This window comes from Macaca fascicularis, chromosome 5, assembly GCF_037993035.2.
Source record: "Macaca fascicularis isolate 582-1 chromosome 5, T2T-MFA8v1.1".
Taxonomy (NCBI): Eukaryota; Metazoa; Chordata; class Mammalia; order Primates; family Cercopithecidae; genus Macaca; species Macaca fascicularis.
The window spans coordinates 159130566-159148165 of NC_088379.1; the positions used below are offsets into that span (position 1 = coordinate 159130566).

Below are 17600 nucleotides of genomic sequence, written 5' to 3' on the forward strand. Positions count from 1 at the left end.
ATAAAACTCTCCAGTTACATCAACCACACTGATTTAAAAATTCCTCTTTTCTTAAATGTGTGGCCTTTATCATGTGTTATATTTCCATATGCACCCAGTTCTTTGAAGATAATGTGTCATTTCTCTCTGAATGCTTTTAAGATATTTTTATTTTGTTTTATAGCAATTTTGCTGTGATGTGCTTGGTTACAGTTTTCTTTTTATTTATCATGTCTGTGGTGTGTAGCACTTACAAAATTGTGATTAAATGTCAGTTTTGAAAGATTCTCAGCTGCTATCTTATCAAATATTTCTGCTGGCCCATTATCTCCATTCTCTTTTTGAGATTCCAATTACACATAGAATCTGTGTGTAATAAATTAAGGGCTATGTTAGATCTTTTAATTTTGTTGCAATCATCCCTTATTTCCTTTACAGTATTTTCCAAACATCTCTCCATGTTTCAGTCTGTATATTTTCATTAGGTATATCTTCTAATTTACTAATCCTCTCTTTATCTGTGTCTAATCTAATGCAAACATTGAGTTCTTAATTTTCAGTTACGGTATCTTAACTCATTTATTAACATATAATTCATATATAATATGAGGTGTAGCTTTCTAGGAGTTCCAACTTATAGGATGGCATATTTATCAAAGGCCTGCCTCCTTGGTAAGCACATCAAAATTAAAATTCTAAGACCCTAATTATCTGAATGAATTCCTTCTCTCAGCCAGCAGCATTCCAAAGTTAACCTGAATAACTAGTTCAGACCATGATAGGAAGTGGGAGTTGGACATGCCTAATTTTACCTCCTGTCTTTTGGAATTCAGGAAAAGTCAACCAACATTCACATCAACACAGACCTTAAGTCTGGCAAGAAACATTTACAGTCTATTCTATCTGAAATTGGCTATGTGGAGTCTTCATCTGCATGATAAGACTTTGGTCTCCACAACCCCTTGTTGTAACACAGACATTCCTCTCTACTGATTCCAGGTGTTTAGATAATAACCTCACTCTTTCAAGCAATTGCCAATCAGAAAATCTTTAACTGTTCCTATGACCTGGGAACCCCCACTTTCAGTTGTCCTGCCTTTCCACATTGAATCAATGTGCATCTTATGTGCATTGATTGATGTATTATGTCCCCTAAAATGTATAAAAACTCAAGCTGTACCACAAGCACCTTGGGAACATGTCATAAGGACCTTTCAAGGCTGTCATGAGCATGTCCTTAACCTTGGTAAAATAAATTTCTAAATTGATTGATACCTGTCTCAGATACATTTGGGTTTACAATCTTTAACTCTAATTTTTGTGCCCATAAAATTGCCAGTAGTTCTGTTTAGCTACTTCACCTTGCAGTTGACATTGCTGCTCAGCCTCAAGGAGGTTAGAGACACAGTGTACTACTAGATTTACCTTTCTGTGTTTCTCATCTTTCCAGGAGCATGGCGTCTCAAGTCTTAACTGCCTTGGTGGTTCTCTGATGCTTCACATACAAACACACATACACAAAATTGTTTCTTTTTTTTCTTCTCCTTTTCCTTCTACTCTTATACCTCTAGCTTCCACTCCTCCTCTGTCCCTCCTCCTTTTTAATTATCCAGCTTTTTCTACTTATTCTCAGCGGTGGGGTTGGTATACAACAACCTAATTCATCATCCTTCCATGCACTTTGATCCATTTTTGTATTTTCTATTCTGTTCCATTAGTCTATCTAGTCATGCACCAGTGCCACCCTGTTTTAATTATCGGGGGTTTAATAATACATGTGTTATTTGATAGGGCTAGTGCATGAGTGCATGTTTGTGTACACGTGTGTACACACACACAGCTTTTTTCTTATATTTATTTATAATATAATTCATACATCATATAATAATTCACCTATTTAAAGTATACAATCAATAGATTTTAGTATATTCAGAGTCATATAACCACCACTACAATTAATTTTATAAAATTTTTATTACCAAAAAAGAAACCCCATACCCATTAGCAGTCATTCCCCATCTTCTTCCAATTCTCCAACCTCTAAGCCCTACTAATCTACTTTCTGTTTCTCTATATATTTGCTTTTCCTGGAAATTATACCTAAACAATCATAAAATATGTGATCTTTTGTGACTGAATTTTTTCACTTTGCATAATTTTTCTCAAGTTCATCTGTGTTACAGCATGTGTCAGTACTTCATTTATTTTTGCTGAATAATATTAAATTTTATCAATATACCACATTTGGTTTATATATTCAGTTAAACATCTACTCAGGTTTACTCTATGCACTTCAGGAGATACAATTTTCCTCACAAAGAAGTTAGACATTTTTTGGGCTAAGTTTTTGCTTAGATTTTTAAAATTGTAAATGGAATCTCTTTCATTGATCCTCTGATTATTCATATATGTGAAGAGTAGTGATGTAATTTGTTGCATATTTATGTCTTGCAACTTTACTAATTTTTTTTTGTTTATGGTGGTTTTCCATCAATTATTTTGCACTTGCCAGAAAAATAACATAGTCTACCAATAGAGATAGTTTCACCTATTCTTTCAAATGCTGATGTTTCTAATTGCTGTCTTGTCTAGTTGTATGGACTAATTTCTACAATACAATATTAAATTTTGGCAGAGAGACTAGGCATATTGTCTTGTTCTTCCTTTACCAGAAAGAATCTAGAGTATCTCCATTAGGGAAGATCTGGCTTTTGGATTAAATATCATTTTAAGGATGATAATGATTTTAAAATTTAAATGATATTTAAAATAACGATTTTAAGGATTTATCATTGATGACTATTGAGTGCGTTTTACATCACTGGGTATTGGGTTTTGTTAAGTGCCTTTTTTGCCATTTAAGAAAATGTTCATATTGTTTTCTTCTCCACAGCTCTATTAATGTGAATTACATTTATTGTTTTCTTAATATTGAATCATTTCGTGTTTGTGAAATAAATCCTACATGTTGTGGGGTCTTATTTTAAAATATGCTATTAATTCTTTTTGCTAATATTTTATTTTAGAATTTTGCATACCTATTTATAAGTGGGAATAGTCTATAGTCTTCTCTTTTGTATAATTTTTAAGATTTTGATATGAATTCTACATTCAATTCATTAAAAGATTTTAAATATTTTTCTTATTTTTTCTTGCTTTGGAATAGTTTATATAGCATTTGGATGATCTAGGATTTAAAAGATTTTTAAGATGTCACTCCGAAACTCTGTGGGGGTGCTTCTTGATATCTTTATTTTTTCCTTTTAAGTTTGGTCCATTTAGACTGTATGTTTACTGAGATCAATTTTGGTAAATTAAATTTTCCTATAAAATGTATTTTTAAATATTTCAATAAATTTCTATACAGTTGTGCAGAAAAGTCTCTTTTGATGTTAATTCCTCTCTTTGGTGGCTCTCATTATCCCCTCTTTGCTCTTTCTTATTTTGTATGCTATTATTTTTTACTTTCACACATTTAATTTAATTTTATTGATTTTTAGGGAATAAGATTTATTTATTCATAAACTCTGTGAGTTTTTTTGTTTGTTATTTTTTTAACCTTTAATATTTCTTTTCTTCTAATTTCTTCATTTTTCTAATTTATGGCAATAGCTTTTACTCCCAGTTAATACCTATAAGGCAATTAGAAAGCATTCTATTTCCATATACTCTACCTTTCTTCTCTCATTTTTGTAGTTAAAATTTATTCAGATTATCAGGGAATATATTAAGTATATACTATTCTATCACCTTTATATCCGTCATCACCTCTACAGTTAAATATCTTTAATGGCCTTATGGTTAACGTGCCCCAGTATTTCCCAGTTGTCTGAAACTCACTTTCTACTTGATTCTTGAAAAATGTTCCTTGAGGTCTTACATACTCATAGCCTTCTCTATGACATATATATATATATATTATGTCATATGTGTGTGTTTATATATATGTAAACACATATGTCTATGACATATGGTATAATTTATCATATTTATCATATGGCATGAATTTACTGTATTTTCAATTCCATTTGATTTTCAATATTTGTTTCCTTTCCATTTTTTATTTCTCTTACTGTATTTTCATTGGTGTTTATTTACTTTTGTTTTTTTTAGTTTAGTCTTTTGAATTTTTTTCTCTCATTTTCATTTTTTTTGTTTACACTTTTTTATTTTTAATTATTACAGATACACATTAGTTGTATAGTTGTATATATTTATGGGGTATATGTGATATTTTGATACAAGCATACAATGTGTAATGATCAAATCGGGGAAACTGGGATATTCATCACCTCAAGCATTTATCATTTCTTTGTGTTAGGAACATTCCAATTTTATGCTTTCAGTTATTTTGAAATAATCTTATTCCTTCTATCTAACTGTATTTTTGTATCTATTCACCATACCCCCTTTGTCCCCCCTTCCCCATTACCCTTCCTGCCCTCTGGTAACCATCATTCTACTCTCTATCTCCATGAGTTTAGTATTTTTTAGCTCCCACATATTAGTGAGAACCTCAATATTTGTCTTTCTGTGTCAGGCTTCTGTCACTTGGCATAATGTCCTCCAGTTCCATCCATGTTGCTGCAAATGACAGAATTTCATTCTGTTTTTATGGCTGAGTAATATTCTATTGTGCATCTATCTGTACTACATTTTCTTTATCCATTCATCCACTGATGGACACTTGGGTTGATCCCATATCTTGGCTATTGTGAGAAGTTGTGCAATAAACATGGGAGTGAAGATATCTCTTTGATGTAGTGATTTCCTTTGTTTGGAATATATGCCTAGCCATGGGATTGCTGGATCACATGGTAGTTCTATGATTTTGGTTTTTGAGGAACAGAGAATGAGGAACAGAGAAAGAGGAACCCTCTACACTGTTGGTGAGAATGTAAATTAGTACCTCCACTATGGAGTACAGTATGGAGGTTCCTCAATTATTTCTTGAGCTGTTTTCTTTTAGTATCCTCCTCTTGGTTAGTCTTTTAATTTTCACCTTTTCTGATTGATTATGCAACCTTTATAGTTTTTATTATTTATCTAATGTTCTTCAGCTGGTTTTGAAGTATTAAGTAAAAAAACCTTTTATTGGCCTTTTTGCTATATTTTTCTGTATCTTCACTGTCCATTATTATGTCAGTCAGAGCATGTACAAAATAAAATGTCTTTGCTTAGAAGACTGGAATTATTTTCTGTTGCTCATGTTTTCTTGAGATGGATTATATTATATTGTAGGGGTTATAATGTAGGGGGGTGGCAGACCAGAATAGTCTTCCTAGATTCATGCATGGCTTTAAGATCCCTTCTCCTTTTGTTTCTGCAAAATATTTACAAATAGGACTTTTTTGTACCTTCTGCTTTCTCTGGTCCCTTCTCTCCTTTACATCTAGGACGTCTCTCCATTTTCTATTTATATGGATTTGAATTCTATTTTCAGTAGACTTTGCTTAGTGTGGGGTTCTCTTCTTACAGAAGGAAAGTTTGGTTGGCTATTTCCAGAGGCTCTGGGACTTGAGTGCCCCAGAATAATCTAATTTCACTTTAGTTTTTCTACACCCATCTACAGAGTTGCTGCTCTGTAATCTCTCTCCAGTTTTGGCAATTGTTCTCAGACCTGCCTGCTAGGTTTCCATCCAAGAGCAGAATTCTGCTTTAGTAGGTGAGTACATGTGGATTCTTGGTACTCCAGCTCACAGAAAGTTGGAAGTTCGCCCTTTCTCCTCTCTGCTACTGCCAATAGTTGGTAATTTTTCTTGCCTGCCCATATTCTAGAATTTTTAAGAATGACCCTTGTTTTTGTTGAAGATGCGCCTGAGGTTTTACTTTCACTATTCTAGATGCTCTAACCATTTTGTAAGGGGAATTGGGATGGTTTAAAAGTCTGCACTGATGCTGCCATATGCTCTAAAACCTAAATCACTTTCTTTAATTGGTTTTGGAGACATCATACTACACTGTCTTTCTATCCTATCTCACTAGGCTGGTTTTTCTGAGAATTATTTGTTTATGATGTGAGGAGAAATTTCATGTTTACTCCCTTCCCTAATACCCCGGCACACACTTATGAGATAATCTGTACTTGTTCAAAATGTTACCCTTGACATACACTAAGTATATGCACATATGGAATATCCCTCATAAATTCCTTATATTATTTGTACTTTAAATATTGATACATTTTGATGTAAACATTCTAGGCATATCTACTGAACTGCATTTTGTTATCATACTGCTAGAACTTCATCCTGCCATTCTGCTATAGGGCCGTTAGTTTATTACGAGATCAGAAGTTAAATTAAACCAATGTGCTTGGTCATGTCATGTTGCTGTCTCAAACAATATGCTTTTGAATGTCATATATAGCTTGTTTCTTTTATGTCTAAACTTCACAAGATAGACATGTATATTGTGGGGAAGGCAGAGAAAAGGAAAAAACCAAACCAGATTACAGAAGAAATTTCTATTCCTTTGGCGTTTTCTAAGATATTCTATAATATTTTGATAAAATGTTTAAACTTACTTTCTCTCTGCTTTGTGATTGGCTAAAATCACAGTACTATTGTAGCATTCTCACCTAATGGGTTCAAGGCTATGTATCACATCCTTGCATTACAGCATCCTCTGTGCCCGCTCACATATGTACTCATTCATTCAAAAACCATCTGTACCTCATAATGCAAGTGGAGACCAGGCCCTGAGGGTTTACTATCTAACAACAAAATCCATTTATTTAGTTTTCTAACCAAAATAATGTTTTCTCATTCAAGAGATGTACTTGTGCATCTGCTATTTATTTGGCATGCCTTCCCCCTCTCTATTACTCACTTCACAGTTTTGGTTTAGCAAATGCATGGGGTGAAATGAATAAAGATATGTAGACCAAAACAGTAGGAAGTGTTAATTGTCATCAACTAGCCAAGTTCTGAATTTGTAAGAGAAAGGTATAGTTTGATACTCCAGCCACTTTGGGCTGGATCTTCCTAAGATGGCCACATTCTGTTTCTAATAGACAAATTTCTTCCATCTATATGGAATAATTTAATTTATGAATAATTTATGTCACCAGAATTCAAATAAAATTGACAATGTTTGAGAACAAACTATTGCCCATGCCCTTGTATTATTTTATACTGTGTTTAAAAGTGAAATAAAAATGTAATATTTTAACATAAACTCACAACCGTCAAACATGCACTCATTTTAAAAATGGACCAGCCATCAGGAAAAAAGATTAGGTAATGAAATTCCACTTTCTCACCCACTGTCTTCTGCATGTCCATTTACTTATTTATATGAATAAAGGCAACTACTTAAAACTGGCATTCTCAATGCCAATATAGAGTGGGAAATAAGGTAATCATTCCTTTTTGTTCTGGAATTCACCCCAAAAAACAATAAATGCAAGTTTTCATGGTCAAATGTATTCTCATTCATTGTCATCTAGCTTTCAATTCACAGCTTGATACATCAAATTGTCAGACAATGGAGAGAGAGATTTGAGAGGAACAGAAAGGAAGGAGGAAAAGAGATTCTTCAAAAGGATGAATCTGTGAAGGGCAAATGACTCAGAAAAATCTTCATACACTAAAAGTTACTTTTTACAAGTCCTTACCCATCTACCTTCTTGCATTTCTCTACTTGTGTCCTAATTATTCATTTTAAGATTTAATTGTCTATTTCTCTTCTGTCCCTCCCTGCCTTTCTCCCTCCCTTCCTCTTTCCCTTCTCTCCTTCCATCTTTATAATGGGTAAAAACTCCCACTGAAATGCTAGTTTGGGTCCTAAGCAAATCTTCTGCAACTCCACTGATCCCAGTCTCCCTCCTGTACAAGACCATCTTCCATTCTAACGTCCTTCAGTTATGGCCAAATAGATGACTCTATACCTTTGAGCTCAAGTAAAACACGCTGTGACAATAAACTCAATTAGTTTATCTGGAATATCACGTGAGAATACACTGACCATATTACCGCCATATATTTTATTGCTTTGAAGTGGATTATCTTAGATCCTTAGTTATGTCTTGCTATTTAAAGTTAAGGCATGTGTAGAATAGAAGAACAAATGTAACAAAGTGTACGTTTGCATGAAAATAACTTTAAGATTTACAATTAATTATCATTGCTATAACTTCTAGAAAACACAGCAAGGAGGGCTAAAGGTGAGGGTACTGAGAAAAACAAATCCTGTCTCAACTGGACATCTATTATAGATTGAATATGAATACAGGGAGGCAGCCAGTAATGTAGAGTGCATTTGAATAATTTTTAAAAGAGTTAAATGATCAAGTCCCTAAGGATACAGCATTTTTCTTTTTCTTTGCCCAGGAATCTGTTTTGGAAGCCAATTCAATGATTACTACTAGGGCATGGAATTTTGATATCCATTTGGTACTGATTTACACCAGTATTTTTAAGGCTGCCAACAAGAAAGTCCAGAATTTCAGGCAGCCAAAATTCCACAAGAGACAACTGTCTTTTATTTTATAGCTTATGAATTTGGGACTTAATATGATTTTCCACTAACAAGTTCTGTACCCCCTCAGAGTGCTAAAGCCAGTGCACAGATCAGCAAAGTAACCCAGAACATATGAGGCAAGTTAATATTAAACTTGAAGGAAAAAATGTACAAATTATATTGTTTACTTAGGAAAAAAAGCACTCTAGTTGAAAGGGCTGACATACGATTTATTGCGAACACTTAACCAGCGTGTTCACATTTTTACCCCCAATCCCACTTGTAGTACTTGTTTGGTGGCGTTGTGGCACTGGATACAAATTAATAAATCCATCAATTAAAAATCCATTAACTATTGGTAAAAAGCTCTATTATATGTCTTCTGTTTTTATGAAATGGCTAGAAAACATACAGAATCACATCCATAATGGGTAAATAAATCATAGTAATAAATAACTTAGGGAATAGGTAGACGAAAAACTCTTTTTAAGCATAAGTAAATGAAGAACCTGTTTAATTTAAAAGCAACAAAATGTTCTTGGTTTCCGGAAATAATTCTATTGTGAAAAAAACTTCCATATATAATTAAGAAAAAAATAGTATAGGGTTTCTTTCTATGCTCAAAGCAATGTTTTCAAAAGAGTCAAAGAGATAATAAATACTGGAACACATAAATGATTAAAAGTGTGTGGGTTTTTGGTTTTTTTTTTTTTTTTTTTTTTTTTTTTTTTTTTTTTTTTTTACATAAGTCATGAAATCTTCTTCCCCAGATGCCAGGAAGAAAAGGAGAAACATATATCAGTCCCATAATATTTAAATTTTCCACTCCTAAAGGATTTTTCCTAGGATTTCAGGCTTATTCAAAAACCTTCATGTTTCATACAATTTGTAATGTAGCTTTATACATTTGTTGTCAATCTGAGTCAGCATAGATAGATAATAGAAAATATCAGCATAGGAAGTGGTAGGATTATTTATCTAGAAAATCAGATATCAAACACTGCACCCTGCAATATTTTTTTAGTAAAGAGAAATTATGTCACAAAATTTCACAGATGAGGCCTATGGAGAAGAACACAAAGGAACTATTTCTGTAGTAGAAGCCCATCCTAACTACTAAGAAAGCTACACGATACCCTTTATATTTCACATTAGAATTCCTAAACTGTTAGCCTAACACCTGGCCCTGGTGCTGACCATGGGAGGAGGACTTCTGAACCACCATCATCAGGATGCACTCCGCCTTCCTGAAAGGGATGAGAATCTGCAAGGGATTCCCAGGCTCATCAGAAAGAAGGCTAGAGCATTGTATTTGAGCACCATCTAGCACTGCTATATTTCTAAAACAGTAATTGTACAGAGTCATTTTAACCATGTGCCAAACTGCTCCATCTAATGACAATTAAAGCTGTACACAAGTGTGAGCGAATGGTACACAAGTCTGACTTCTATTCTTAACTTTTATAGTAGAAACATTTCCATAAAAAACTTATTTTAAAAATATATTGCTAGATTATGACATTTATCATTAGCTAATAACATGATTTTTTTTTATCTACACAAACTTTAAAAACTGACATTGAGTGGATAAGTTATTTCACACACAAGTTACTGTACCTAGAAGAAAATAAAATGAAGAAATTGCTATAAATTAACCTTTGAAGTTTAATGTCTTTACCCACACCGACTTATAAGACAAGCCCTGAAAAAAAAGCCATTCTGTTTGTAAAGAAGGCCAAGATACTATGTCTCAGGTGGTAGCAAACCACACAAATATTGCGAGTATCAATCCTGGCCCTCTATCAGGAATGTGCATTTCTGGTTTATTTAATCAGGGATAATTATTTATATTACCTACCATTATAAATCTTATTTGTTTCTCCCTATTGGCACAGAGTTATGACAAATTTCATTCTGAAATTTTTATTAGTTTTCCAAAAGACTCCACATTGAAATTCAATTATGGCTAAACTCCACAGGTGTGGTATAAGGGGAAAAATGGAGAAATGCTCCTCTAAATATATCAGATCCACCGACTGTTGCTTTATCTTAAAACGAAAGTTTATCCCTCTAGACTTCCCCTCTCTGTTATAATATGTTTTGACCTAAACTCATTCCCTATTTAGCCTTTACTAATTTGTTTTCGATATAGCAGTGTGACCAGCAGCAACGTGACCAGAGTACACTACACTTTGTTTCCATATAAACATTCAGGCAGTCAGTTAAGTTCACTGTGTCCTTTGGAAGTCTAACCATACAGACAACAGGTCTGACAGAATATACACTACTTGATATATACAAATGTGAGTCCTGAGAGCAACACATAAAGATTAAAAGAGGAAATAACTTTTCATTAAGGCTGGAAGAAATTTGAGAAACTTTAATGGGGAAGTTTTAAAAACTCTTAACTAAATTATAGTACTTGCTTTTCGATAAAAATGAGCCCAATATCGAGTTGCTGGCTTGAAAATGTTTTGTTCATTCATTCATGACCAATGGTGAGCAGGTACTTGGCATCCCAGTTGTTTTATATTTGAACTTCATCTTCTGCTTTAAGTTCATGGCATGTACCACTGACGTGTGTTCCTAATAATTCTCCTTCTGACAACAGTGGAGACAAGGCAGGAGGCTGCATGGTCAATAGGGAAAGAGATGGAGAAAAACTGGGAGTCATGGCTTCTGGCAGAGAACCGAGATGGTAAGGGATGGGAGAGCGTGGGTGTTTTGGAGGCACCTGCCCCAGGGTTACTGCCGGCATTCTTGGTGGGACTGCTTTAATCCCAGGCTGGGCTACTGCTGTTATCAAAGGGGGTGGAAAAACAAAATATTTCTTCTCTTTTGGAATGCCAGGAATATGCAAATGTTCATCCTTTAGTTTTGCGATATCATTAAACACTGAGGCAAGAGGTTGAAACTTGGGTTCCCAACTGAGAAGATAATTCCAGTGATAGTTGCCTCTTCCATCATGATCAGAGGTTGTCTGAGTTGAAAGAGCTGCACACCTTACTTCCTGATCACCTGAAATAAAGACAGACTCTTTTCTAACATCAGCCAGGATGCTCTCTTTTGCTTCTCTCTTCTGAACTGTCTGGGGTAACACATTATTTTGAGCACAGGTGGTGCTGCAGCCTTCCCCTTGATCTCCTTCCCCAAATGTTTGGCTGGCTTCTGCTGTTTCAGCAGTCACCATCACCTCGGTTTCCCCAGATAGGCAGGAGAGCTGGTCTGAGTCCCTCGGGATACCCGAGTCTGGCACCCTGGACTCGCGGTCACTCAGAGCTGAGTCTGAGCCCTTTCTGTAGGGATGCTCATTTATCCTCTGGATTTCTTTATCTTCCGCAGTTTCTCCTTCCACAGAACAGTGGCCACTGGAGTTTGAGTGTCTGTACTGATTGACAATGTCCTTCTCTATGATACTTATTAAACTCAACCATTCCGGTGTGGCATCCACAGGGACCACCTCGTTACTGCAGTCATCAGTTTTCTGGAAGGCTTTGAGCACACTGGCATCCTGGGTCATTCTCAAGTTCATATCTAAAGATGAGGTTTTTTTCTCCTCATAATTGTTTATTGTGTCTTTTTGTTTATGTCTTAAAATCAGTACAAGTAGAATGCAGATGAGTATCAGAAACACTAAAAAGGAGACCACCAGGCTTATTGAAAAGCTGCTGGCGAACACTGCCAAGGGTGTTCCTTCAGAGGAGAAAGACACATTCACAAAAACAGTGCAAGATGCAAACCTGGAGTCTGGTTTGGGACTATGAGCGATTATTTTCATTTCCATGGTGTCTTCTTTGTTGAGTTGACTTTTTATTAGAGGAAGGGCTCTAATCAAATAAATATTTCCATTGGTTTTATTTACTGAAAAGAAAGGAGATGAGGTTCCAAGGGAGTAAAGAATGACTCCATCAATACCAGCGTCTGCATCTGAGGCTTCCACTCTGCCAATCAACTGTCTGTCTTTATTCTTTTCTGGGAGGGTGAAAAAATACTGATCTTGAGTGAAAATAGGCTCAAATTCATCTACCCCTTCAATATCCACCCAGACCACCAAGGAGGCTGTTGCATCACCTTTGTCTTTGGCTTGGACTGTGAGGCAATATTTATTACCATTTTCATAGTCAAGGATTTGCTTAGCATGAATATCCCCTGTCAAAGGGTCAATGAGGAAGAGATCGTGATCATAAGACATTCCGTGAGTGAGAAAACAGGATGATATAATAGAATAGGTCAATTCTCCATACGGACCTGCGTCAAAATCGAGAGCACTTATAGAGCATATGGTAGAGGAAACAGGCAGATTTTCTGGAACAATACAGTTGAAGCTTGAGAACATAAACTGAGGTGCATGATCGTTATCGTCCAGGACATTGACAAACACAACTGCAAAAGAAAAGTGTTTCTTTTCTGCATCTGAAGCTTGGACAGTTAAGGTGAATTTTGCCATTTCTTCATAATCCAGAGGTTTAACCAAATAAAGAACTCCAGTGTTTTCTTCTAAGTAAAAATTTCCCTTCTCATTTCCAGAGATGATGTGGTAGATGATTTCTGCATGTGACCCTGTGTCACGGTCATTTGCTGAGACCACAGTGATGTGACTCCCTAGAGGGGTACCTTCCTTGACATGGGTGTGATAGCTCAGGCTGCTGAAGTTTGGAGGATTGTCATTGACATCAAGTACTTGTATTGATATGACAGCTGTGGAACTCAATGGAGGGCAGCCACTGTCAGATGCCAGAATGACAAGTTCATGGTTTGCACTTGTTTCTCTGTCCAGACTGTGAAGCAACACAAGATAACCAACTTGCTTATAAGGATATTCTGAATGAATGAAATTAGTTTCCACATGAAAATTGTTCTGTAAATTACCACTGATGATGGAATATTCAACATATGTGTTTTCATGGGTCCAGTCATGGTCGATGTTTGAAAATGTAACAAGCGTGCTTCCAATCAGAGCATCCTCACTTAGGCTAAGATTATAGGATTTGACTGTGAATTCAGGGGCATAATTGTTCATATCTTGTATTCCTATCTCCACTAATGTAAGAGATCTTAGGTCAGGATTTCCACCATCACTGGCTTCAACAAGAAATTGAGTTGTTGATATTTTATCCAGAAGTAATATGGGACTGATAGTAAATATTGTGCCTGAAAAATAAGACATAGCATTTCAACACTGTGAGATGCAGTTTTGATGATCCATTTAATCAGCAGTTGATTATTCAATGTCTACTAATATGTGTTTAATTCTTTGTTAGATTTGTTAAGTCATAACCAATGATGACTCCAAATAGAAACACAAATTATTCTATTTATATGTTTATAACATGTAAGATACAGAAATAATATTCATGACATTCACTCTGTGAAATATGTGTGCTGCTTGAGGTTGCTTCTGCCACAAATTTCTCTGAATTTTATTTTTTTATAGTAAGTTGTTCCACTATTCTTAAAAAAAATATTTTTTTGTTTGTAAAATTTGTACCCCATTTTACTACCCACAAACACATGTATAGAGATATTCTGGGATAAAGATACTTATTCTGGAAATAGTTGTTGATACTCAAGCCAAATGAAAGCAGTAAAAATGATAATGCTGAGTTACTATTACACTATTGCTTAATTAGAGAGATGAGCTTTTCCTACAGATCATGCAAGTCGGTTTTTCCCTTATTGCTGAAATGTAATTAATAAAGTTTATTGTACTAAATACAGAAATATATAATTTTTGTAAATATGTGTGTTAAAACATTTTTAAGATAAATATGTCTTAAGGATGGTCACTAAGAAAGAATACAGAATGCTGACATTTAAATGCCACGTTTTCAATTAGAGTCCCACCATGAGCTAAATTGGCCAGCATTCAATGTTTTAAAAATATTTGAATCAATAGCTTAGTGTGTTTAATGTTTTAAACATTGCATTTAATGTTTTTAACATTGCACTTAATGTTTTAAACATTGCATTTAATGTTTTAAATTAAACATTTAATGTTTTAAAAATATTTGAATCAATAGCTCAGTGTAAAATTTGTCAATAGCACGTCAAGTAAAAGTGTTGCTAAGGATTGAGTGCTCAGAAGGACTGCCTTGAACACTGATTTGCTGTGGCCAGGGTGGCAGTTGCCATCATCTGAGACTAGAGAAAGAGATAGAGACAGATAGACAGAGAGAGAGAGATGGAGAGAAAAGAGGGTGAGTGGTCGGGTGGGGATAGAGACTGAAGAATAGAAAAGCCAAATTCCTGATATGCTTGTATTCATGCAGTGATTGTTCATCCATAGGCAACATGATATATGACGTACTTCTCCATTTACGACACTTGGTGGGCTTCGTGCTGGTATTTTGGGATGAATTCCCCTTTCAGGTAATCCCAAGGTTAATTTTTAAATGAACTCTCACTTGTGAAATGATGCAATAGTGGATAGAGATGGGGAACACAGAGTGTGATGCCTCCCAGGCCCTGTTATTTTCTAGTGTGCTCTGCTAGGGACATTGTTTTGCTAATTATTCATCTTTATAAAATTTAGCTTTTAATGTCCACTCACTGTTCAACTTTCTGTATATACTGTTTAATTGAATGTGGAATCACTTGCCTGAAGGCATTTCACAACCACAAATGTCTTGGTCTCTGATGAAAAGACAAAAAGCCTTGGGAAGCATCAAATAAACCAAAACACCACAGTGGTTTCTAGTTGGTAGAGATGCTTAAATAATTTTCCTTTTTAAATTATTCTTGTGTTTATTGAATATATAATGATATTACTGATTTTTTTTAACTTGGCTTGGGAAAAAAGCATCCAAACTCTAGTAATATGAAGTCTTCAGCACTAACTTAATCCGTTCAACATCATTTTGATTCTTGCTGAATCCTGGGATAATTGCCTGAACTGTGCTTGGTTGGGCAGATGAAACTGGGTGTTTATTATATTGGGGTCTCTGAATTTGTGAGCATTTACCAGCATTTAAAGAGTGACATTTACTTTCTAGCCACTGAGATGTTGGAGAAGAGAAATAACACTGGCATTTGCTACCACAACACTTGATGTGAAGAGTAATAAAACAGTTGTGCTTATAATTCCATGGGGGGTGGGGAACATTTTTAGAGGCATTTAGAAAGGGTTATTTCAGGTTTCTACTTTGAAACCCAAACATATGAGCATGAATGCAACTATAAATAACTCACCATTCTTAGGATCAATGGAGAATTCCTTAGAAGAGGATATAATTCTGTAAGAAATGTTCTCATTACTTTCTAAGTCTGTAGCTGACACAGTCAGCACTGAATAGCCCACAGGTGTTGATTCAGGAACTGTGACCTGAGGGAAAAAGAGAAAAATAGGGACATTGTACTTAAAGGCTGAAGGCCTCTGCCTCCCCAGTTCAAGTGATTCTCCTGCCTCAGCCTCTCGAGTAGCTGGGACTACACGTGCCTGTTACCATGCCAGACTAATTTTCGTATTTTCAGTAGAGATGGGTTTCACCATGTTGGCCAGGCTGGTCTTGAACTCCTGATCTCAGGTGATCTGCCCGCCTCAGCCTCCCAAAGTGCTGGGATTACAGGCGTGAGCCACCACGCCTGGTCAGAAAAAAAATAAGTTTTAAAAATAATTTTATTCAGTTTTTTTTAACTATGAAAAAAAGTTCTTCTAAACTATTTCTATGCGGCAGAAGATAGTTAATACATTCACTAATATATTATTACATTACGTGCATGGCATAATTCAAGCAAGCCTTCACAGGGGATCATTACTTAGGTTACCCTCCCCTTGTGTTTACACTTAAATTTTGCATTTGCTACCTTCAAAAGTTCTGGAGTCCATTTGCGAGTATTGAGTTGAATGCTATCCTGGCCCTTACTTCTACATATAGAACATATACTACGCTCTACAAGCTAAAATTTCCACTTTATAGTTTTCTTCGTAATTTTTTTTCTGTAAAATTTTAATCAATGCATTCCAAAAATATGCCTATGAAAGAAAGAATTTTCCCAAATTAACTGCAGATAATGCAAACAATCTTATCAGTGGTTTTGCAAATATTAGGCAGGTTCAAATTGTCATGACAAACTGGACTACAACCTCTAAAAACTAAAAAAAAAAAAAAAAAAAAAAAAAAAAATACATATATAGTAAACTAAACCGAATGAGACATTCATTTCCATATGTACTTATAGACTCCATGATATTAAGTGCAAAAACCCACAGCATTAACTTAGGGACTAAAAACAGTAAATGCTGTCTCTCTGATGAATAAAAACAGTAAATGCTGTCTATCAGCGATGGAAGACTCACATCATTCTCTATTCTTTCTAGTTTTGGCTGTGGTTTCATCTCTTTAAGCCCTTTACCTGATAGAAATCTCGAGAAAACACTGGTGGATTATCATTGACATCCAGCACACGGACTACGAGTGCTCCCTCTGTGCGGTGCACCGAATCAGAAATTTGGATGAGCAGCTTATATTCAGTCACTTCTTCAAAATCCAATGTTTTCACCAACACCACCACTCCAGTGTTCTGATCAATAGCAAACTTGGTTCCAGGATTACTCTCTTTGGCAAAACTGAATATGAAAGCTGAATTCAAATCCACATCGTGAACTGACACGTGAGTCACAATTACACCAGGCAAAGAATCTGAAATAGTCATGACCAGTGTCAGTCTCCATTAAAATTCATCCTTTGAAATACATTTCTTTACTAGTTCCATCCAAGTATTTTTATTCTAAGTCCAACATGATTTGCTCTTTCTTGGCCTGATTTCTCATACAAAGCTCATTATGCACTGAACAAAAACTCTGAAGAATTTATGAGACCAATAAAAGTGAAAATTCACCACTGAGTAGGGAATTGAGGAGGTAGGGTATATTCAGTTTTTATATGACATTATTTTCATTATATGCTTACAACACAATTCCAGTACCAAGAAACATCCTAAGCCACTTATTTATAATATACAGTTTCTGTATCAAAATCATATCTTTATGGGGGATATGAATGGGATGAAGGGTATTACTCAGGACATTAATACAAAACATGGCATTTTCAAAAGTAGGCCAGATTTAAATATTTGGGCACTAATGTTCAAATTAGATATTTATTTATATTTGTTTTTGTACAATTATTTATTTTGGAGTGGTGCACACACTGCTTCCT

The 17600-nt window shown here is 35.0% G+C and overlaps 1 protein-coding gene across 2 annotated transcripts in view; it reads right to left on the bottom strand.

Annotated features, from left to right (window-relative positions):
* DCHS2 (dachsous cadherin-related 2) overlaps nucleotides 1-17600 on the bottom strand; it is a 290618-nt gene that overhangs the window by 12012 nt on the left and 261006 nt on the right. Inside the window, exons 18-20 of one of the 2 annotated variants that reach the window (XM_015450942.4) lie at nucleotides 16795-17081; nucleotides 15631-15763; nucleotides 10808-13593 (exon numbers count right to left, since the gene is read on the bottom strand). In XM_015450942.4, coding sequence (XP_015306428.3) covers nucleotides 10970-13593; nucleotides 15631-15763; nucleotides 16795-17081 — 3044 coding nt within the window. In that variant the 3' untranslated portion in view covers nucleotides 10808-10969. Of the gene's footprint in view, nucleotides 1-10807; nucleotides 13594-15630; nucleotides 15764-16794; nucleotides 17082-17600 lie in introns of those variants that run through there. The other variant, XM_065545626.2, reaches the window with a different exon arrangement.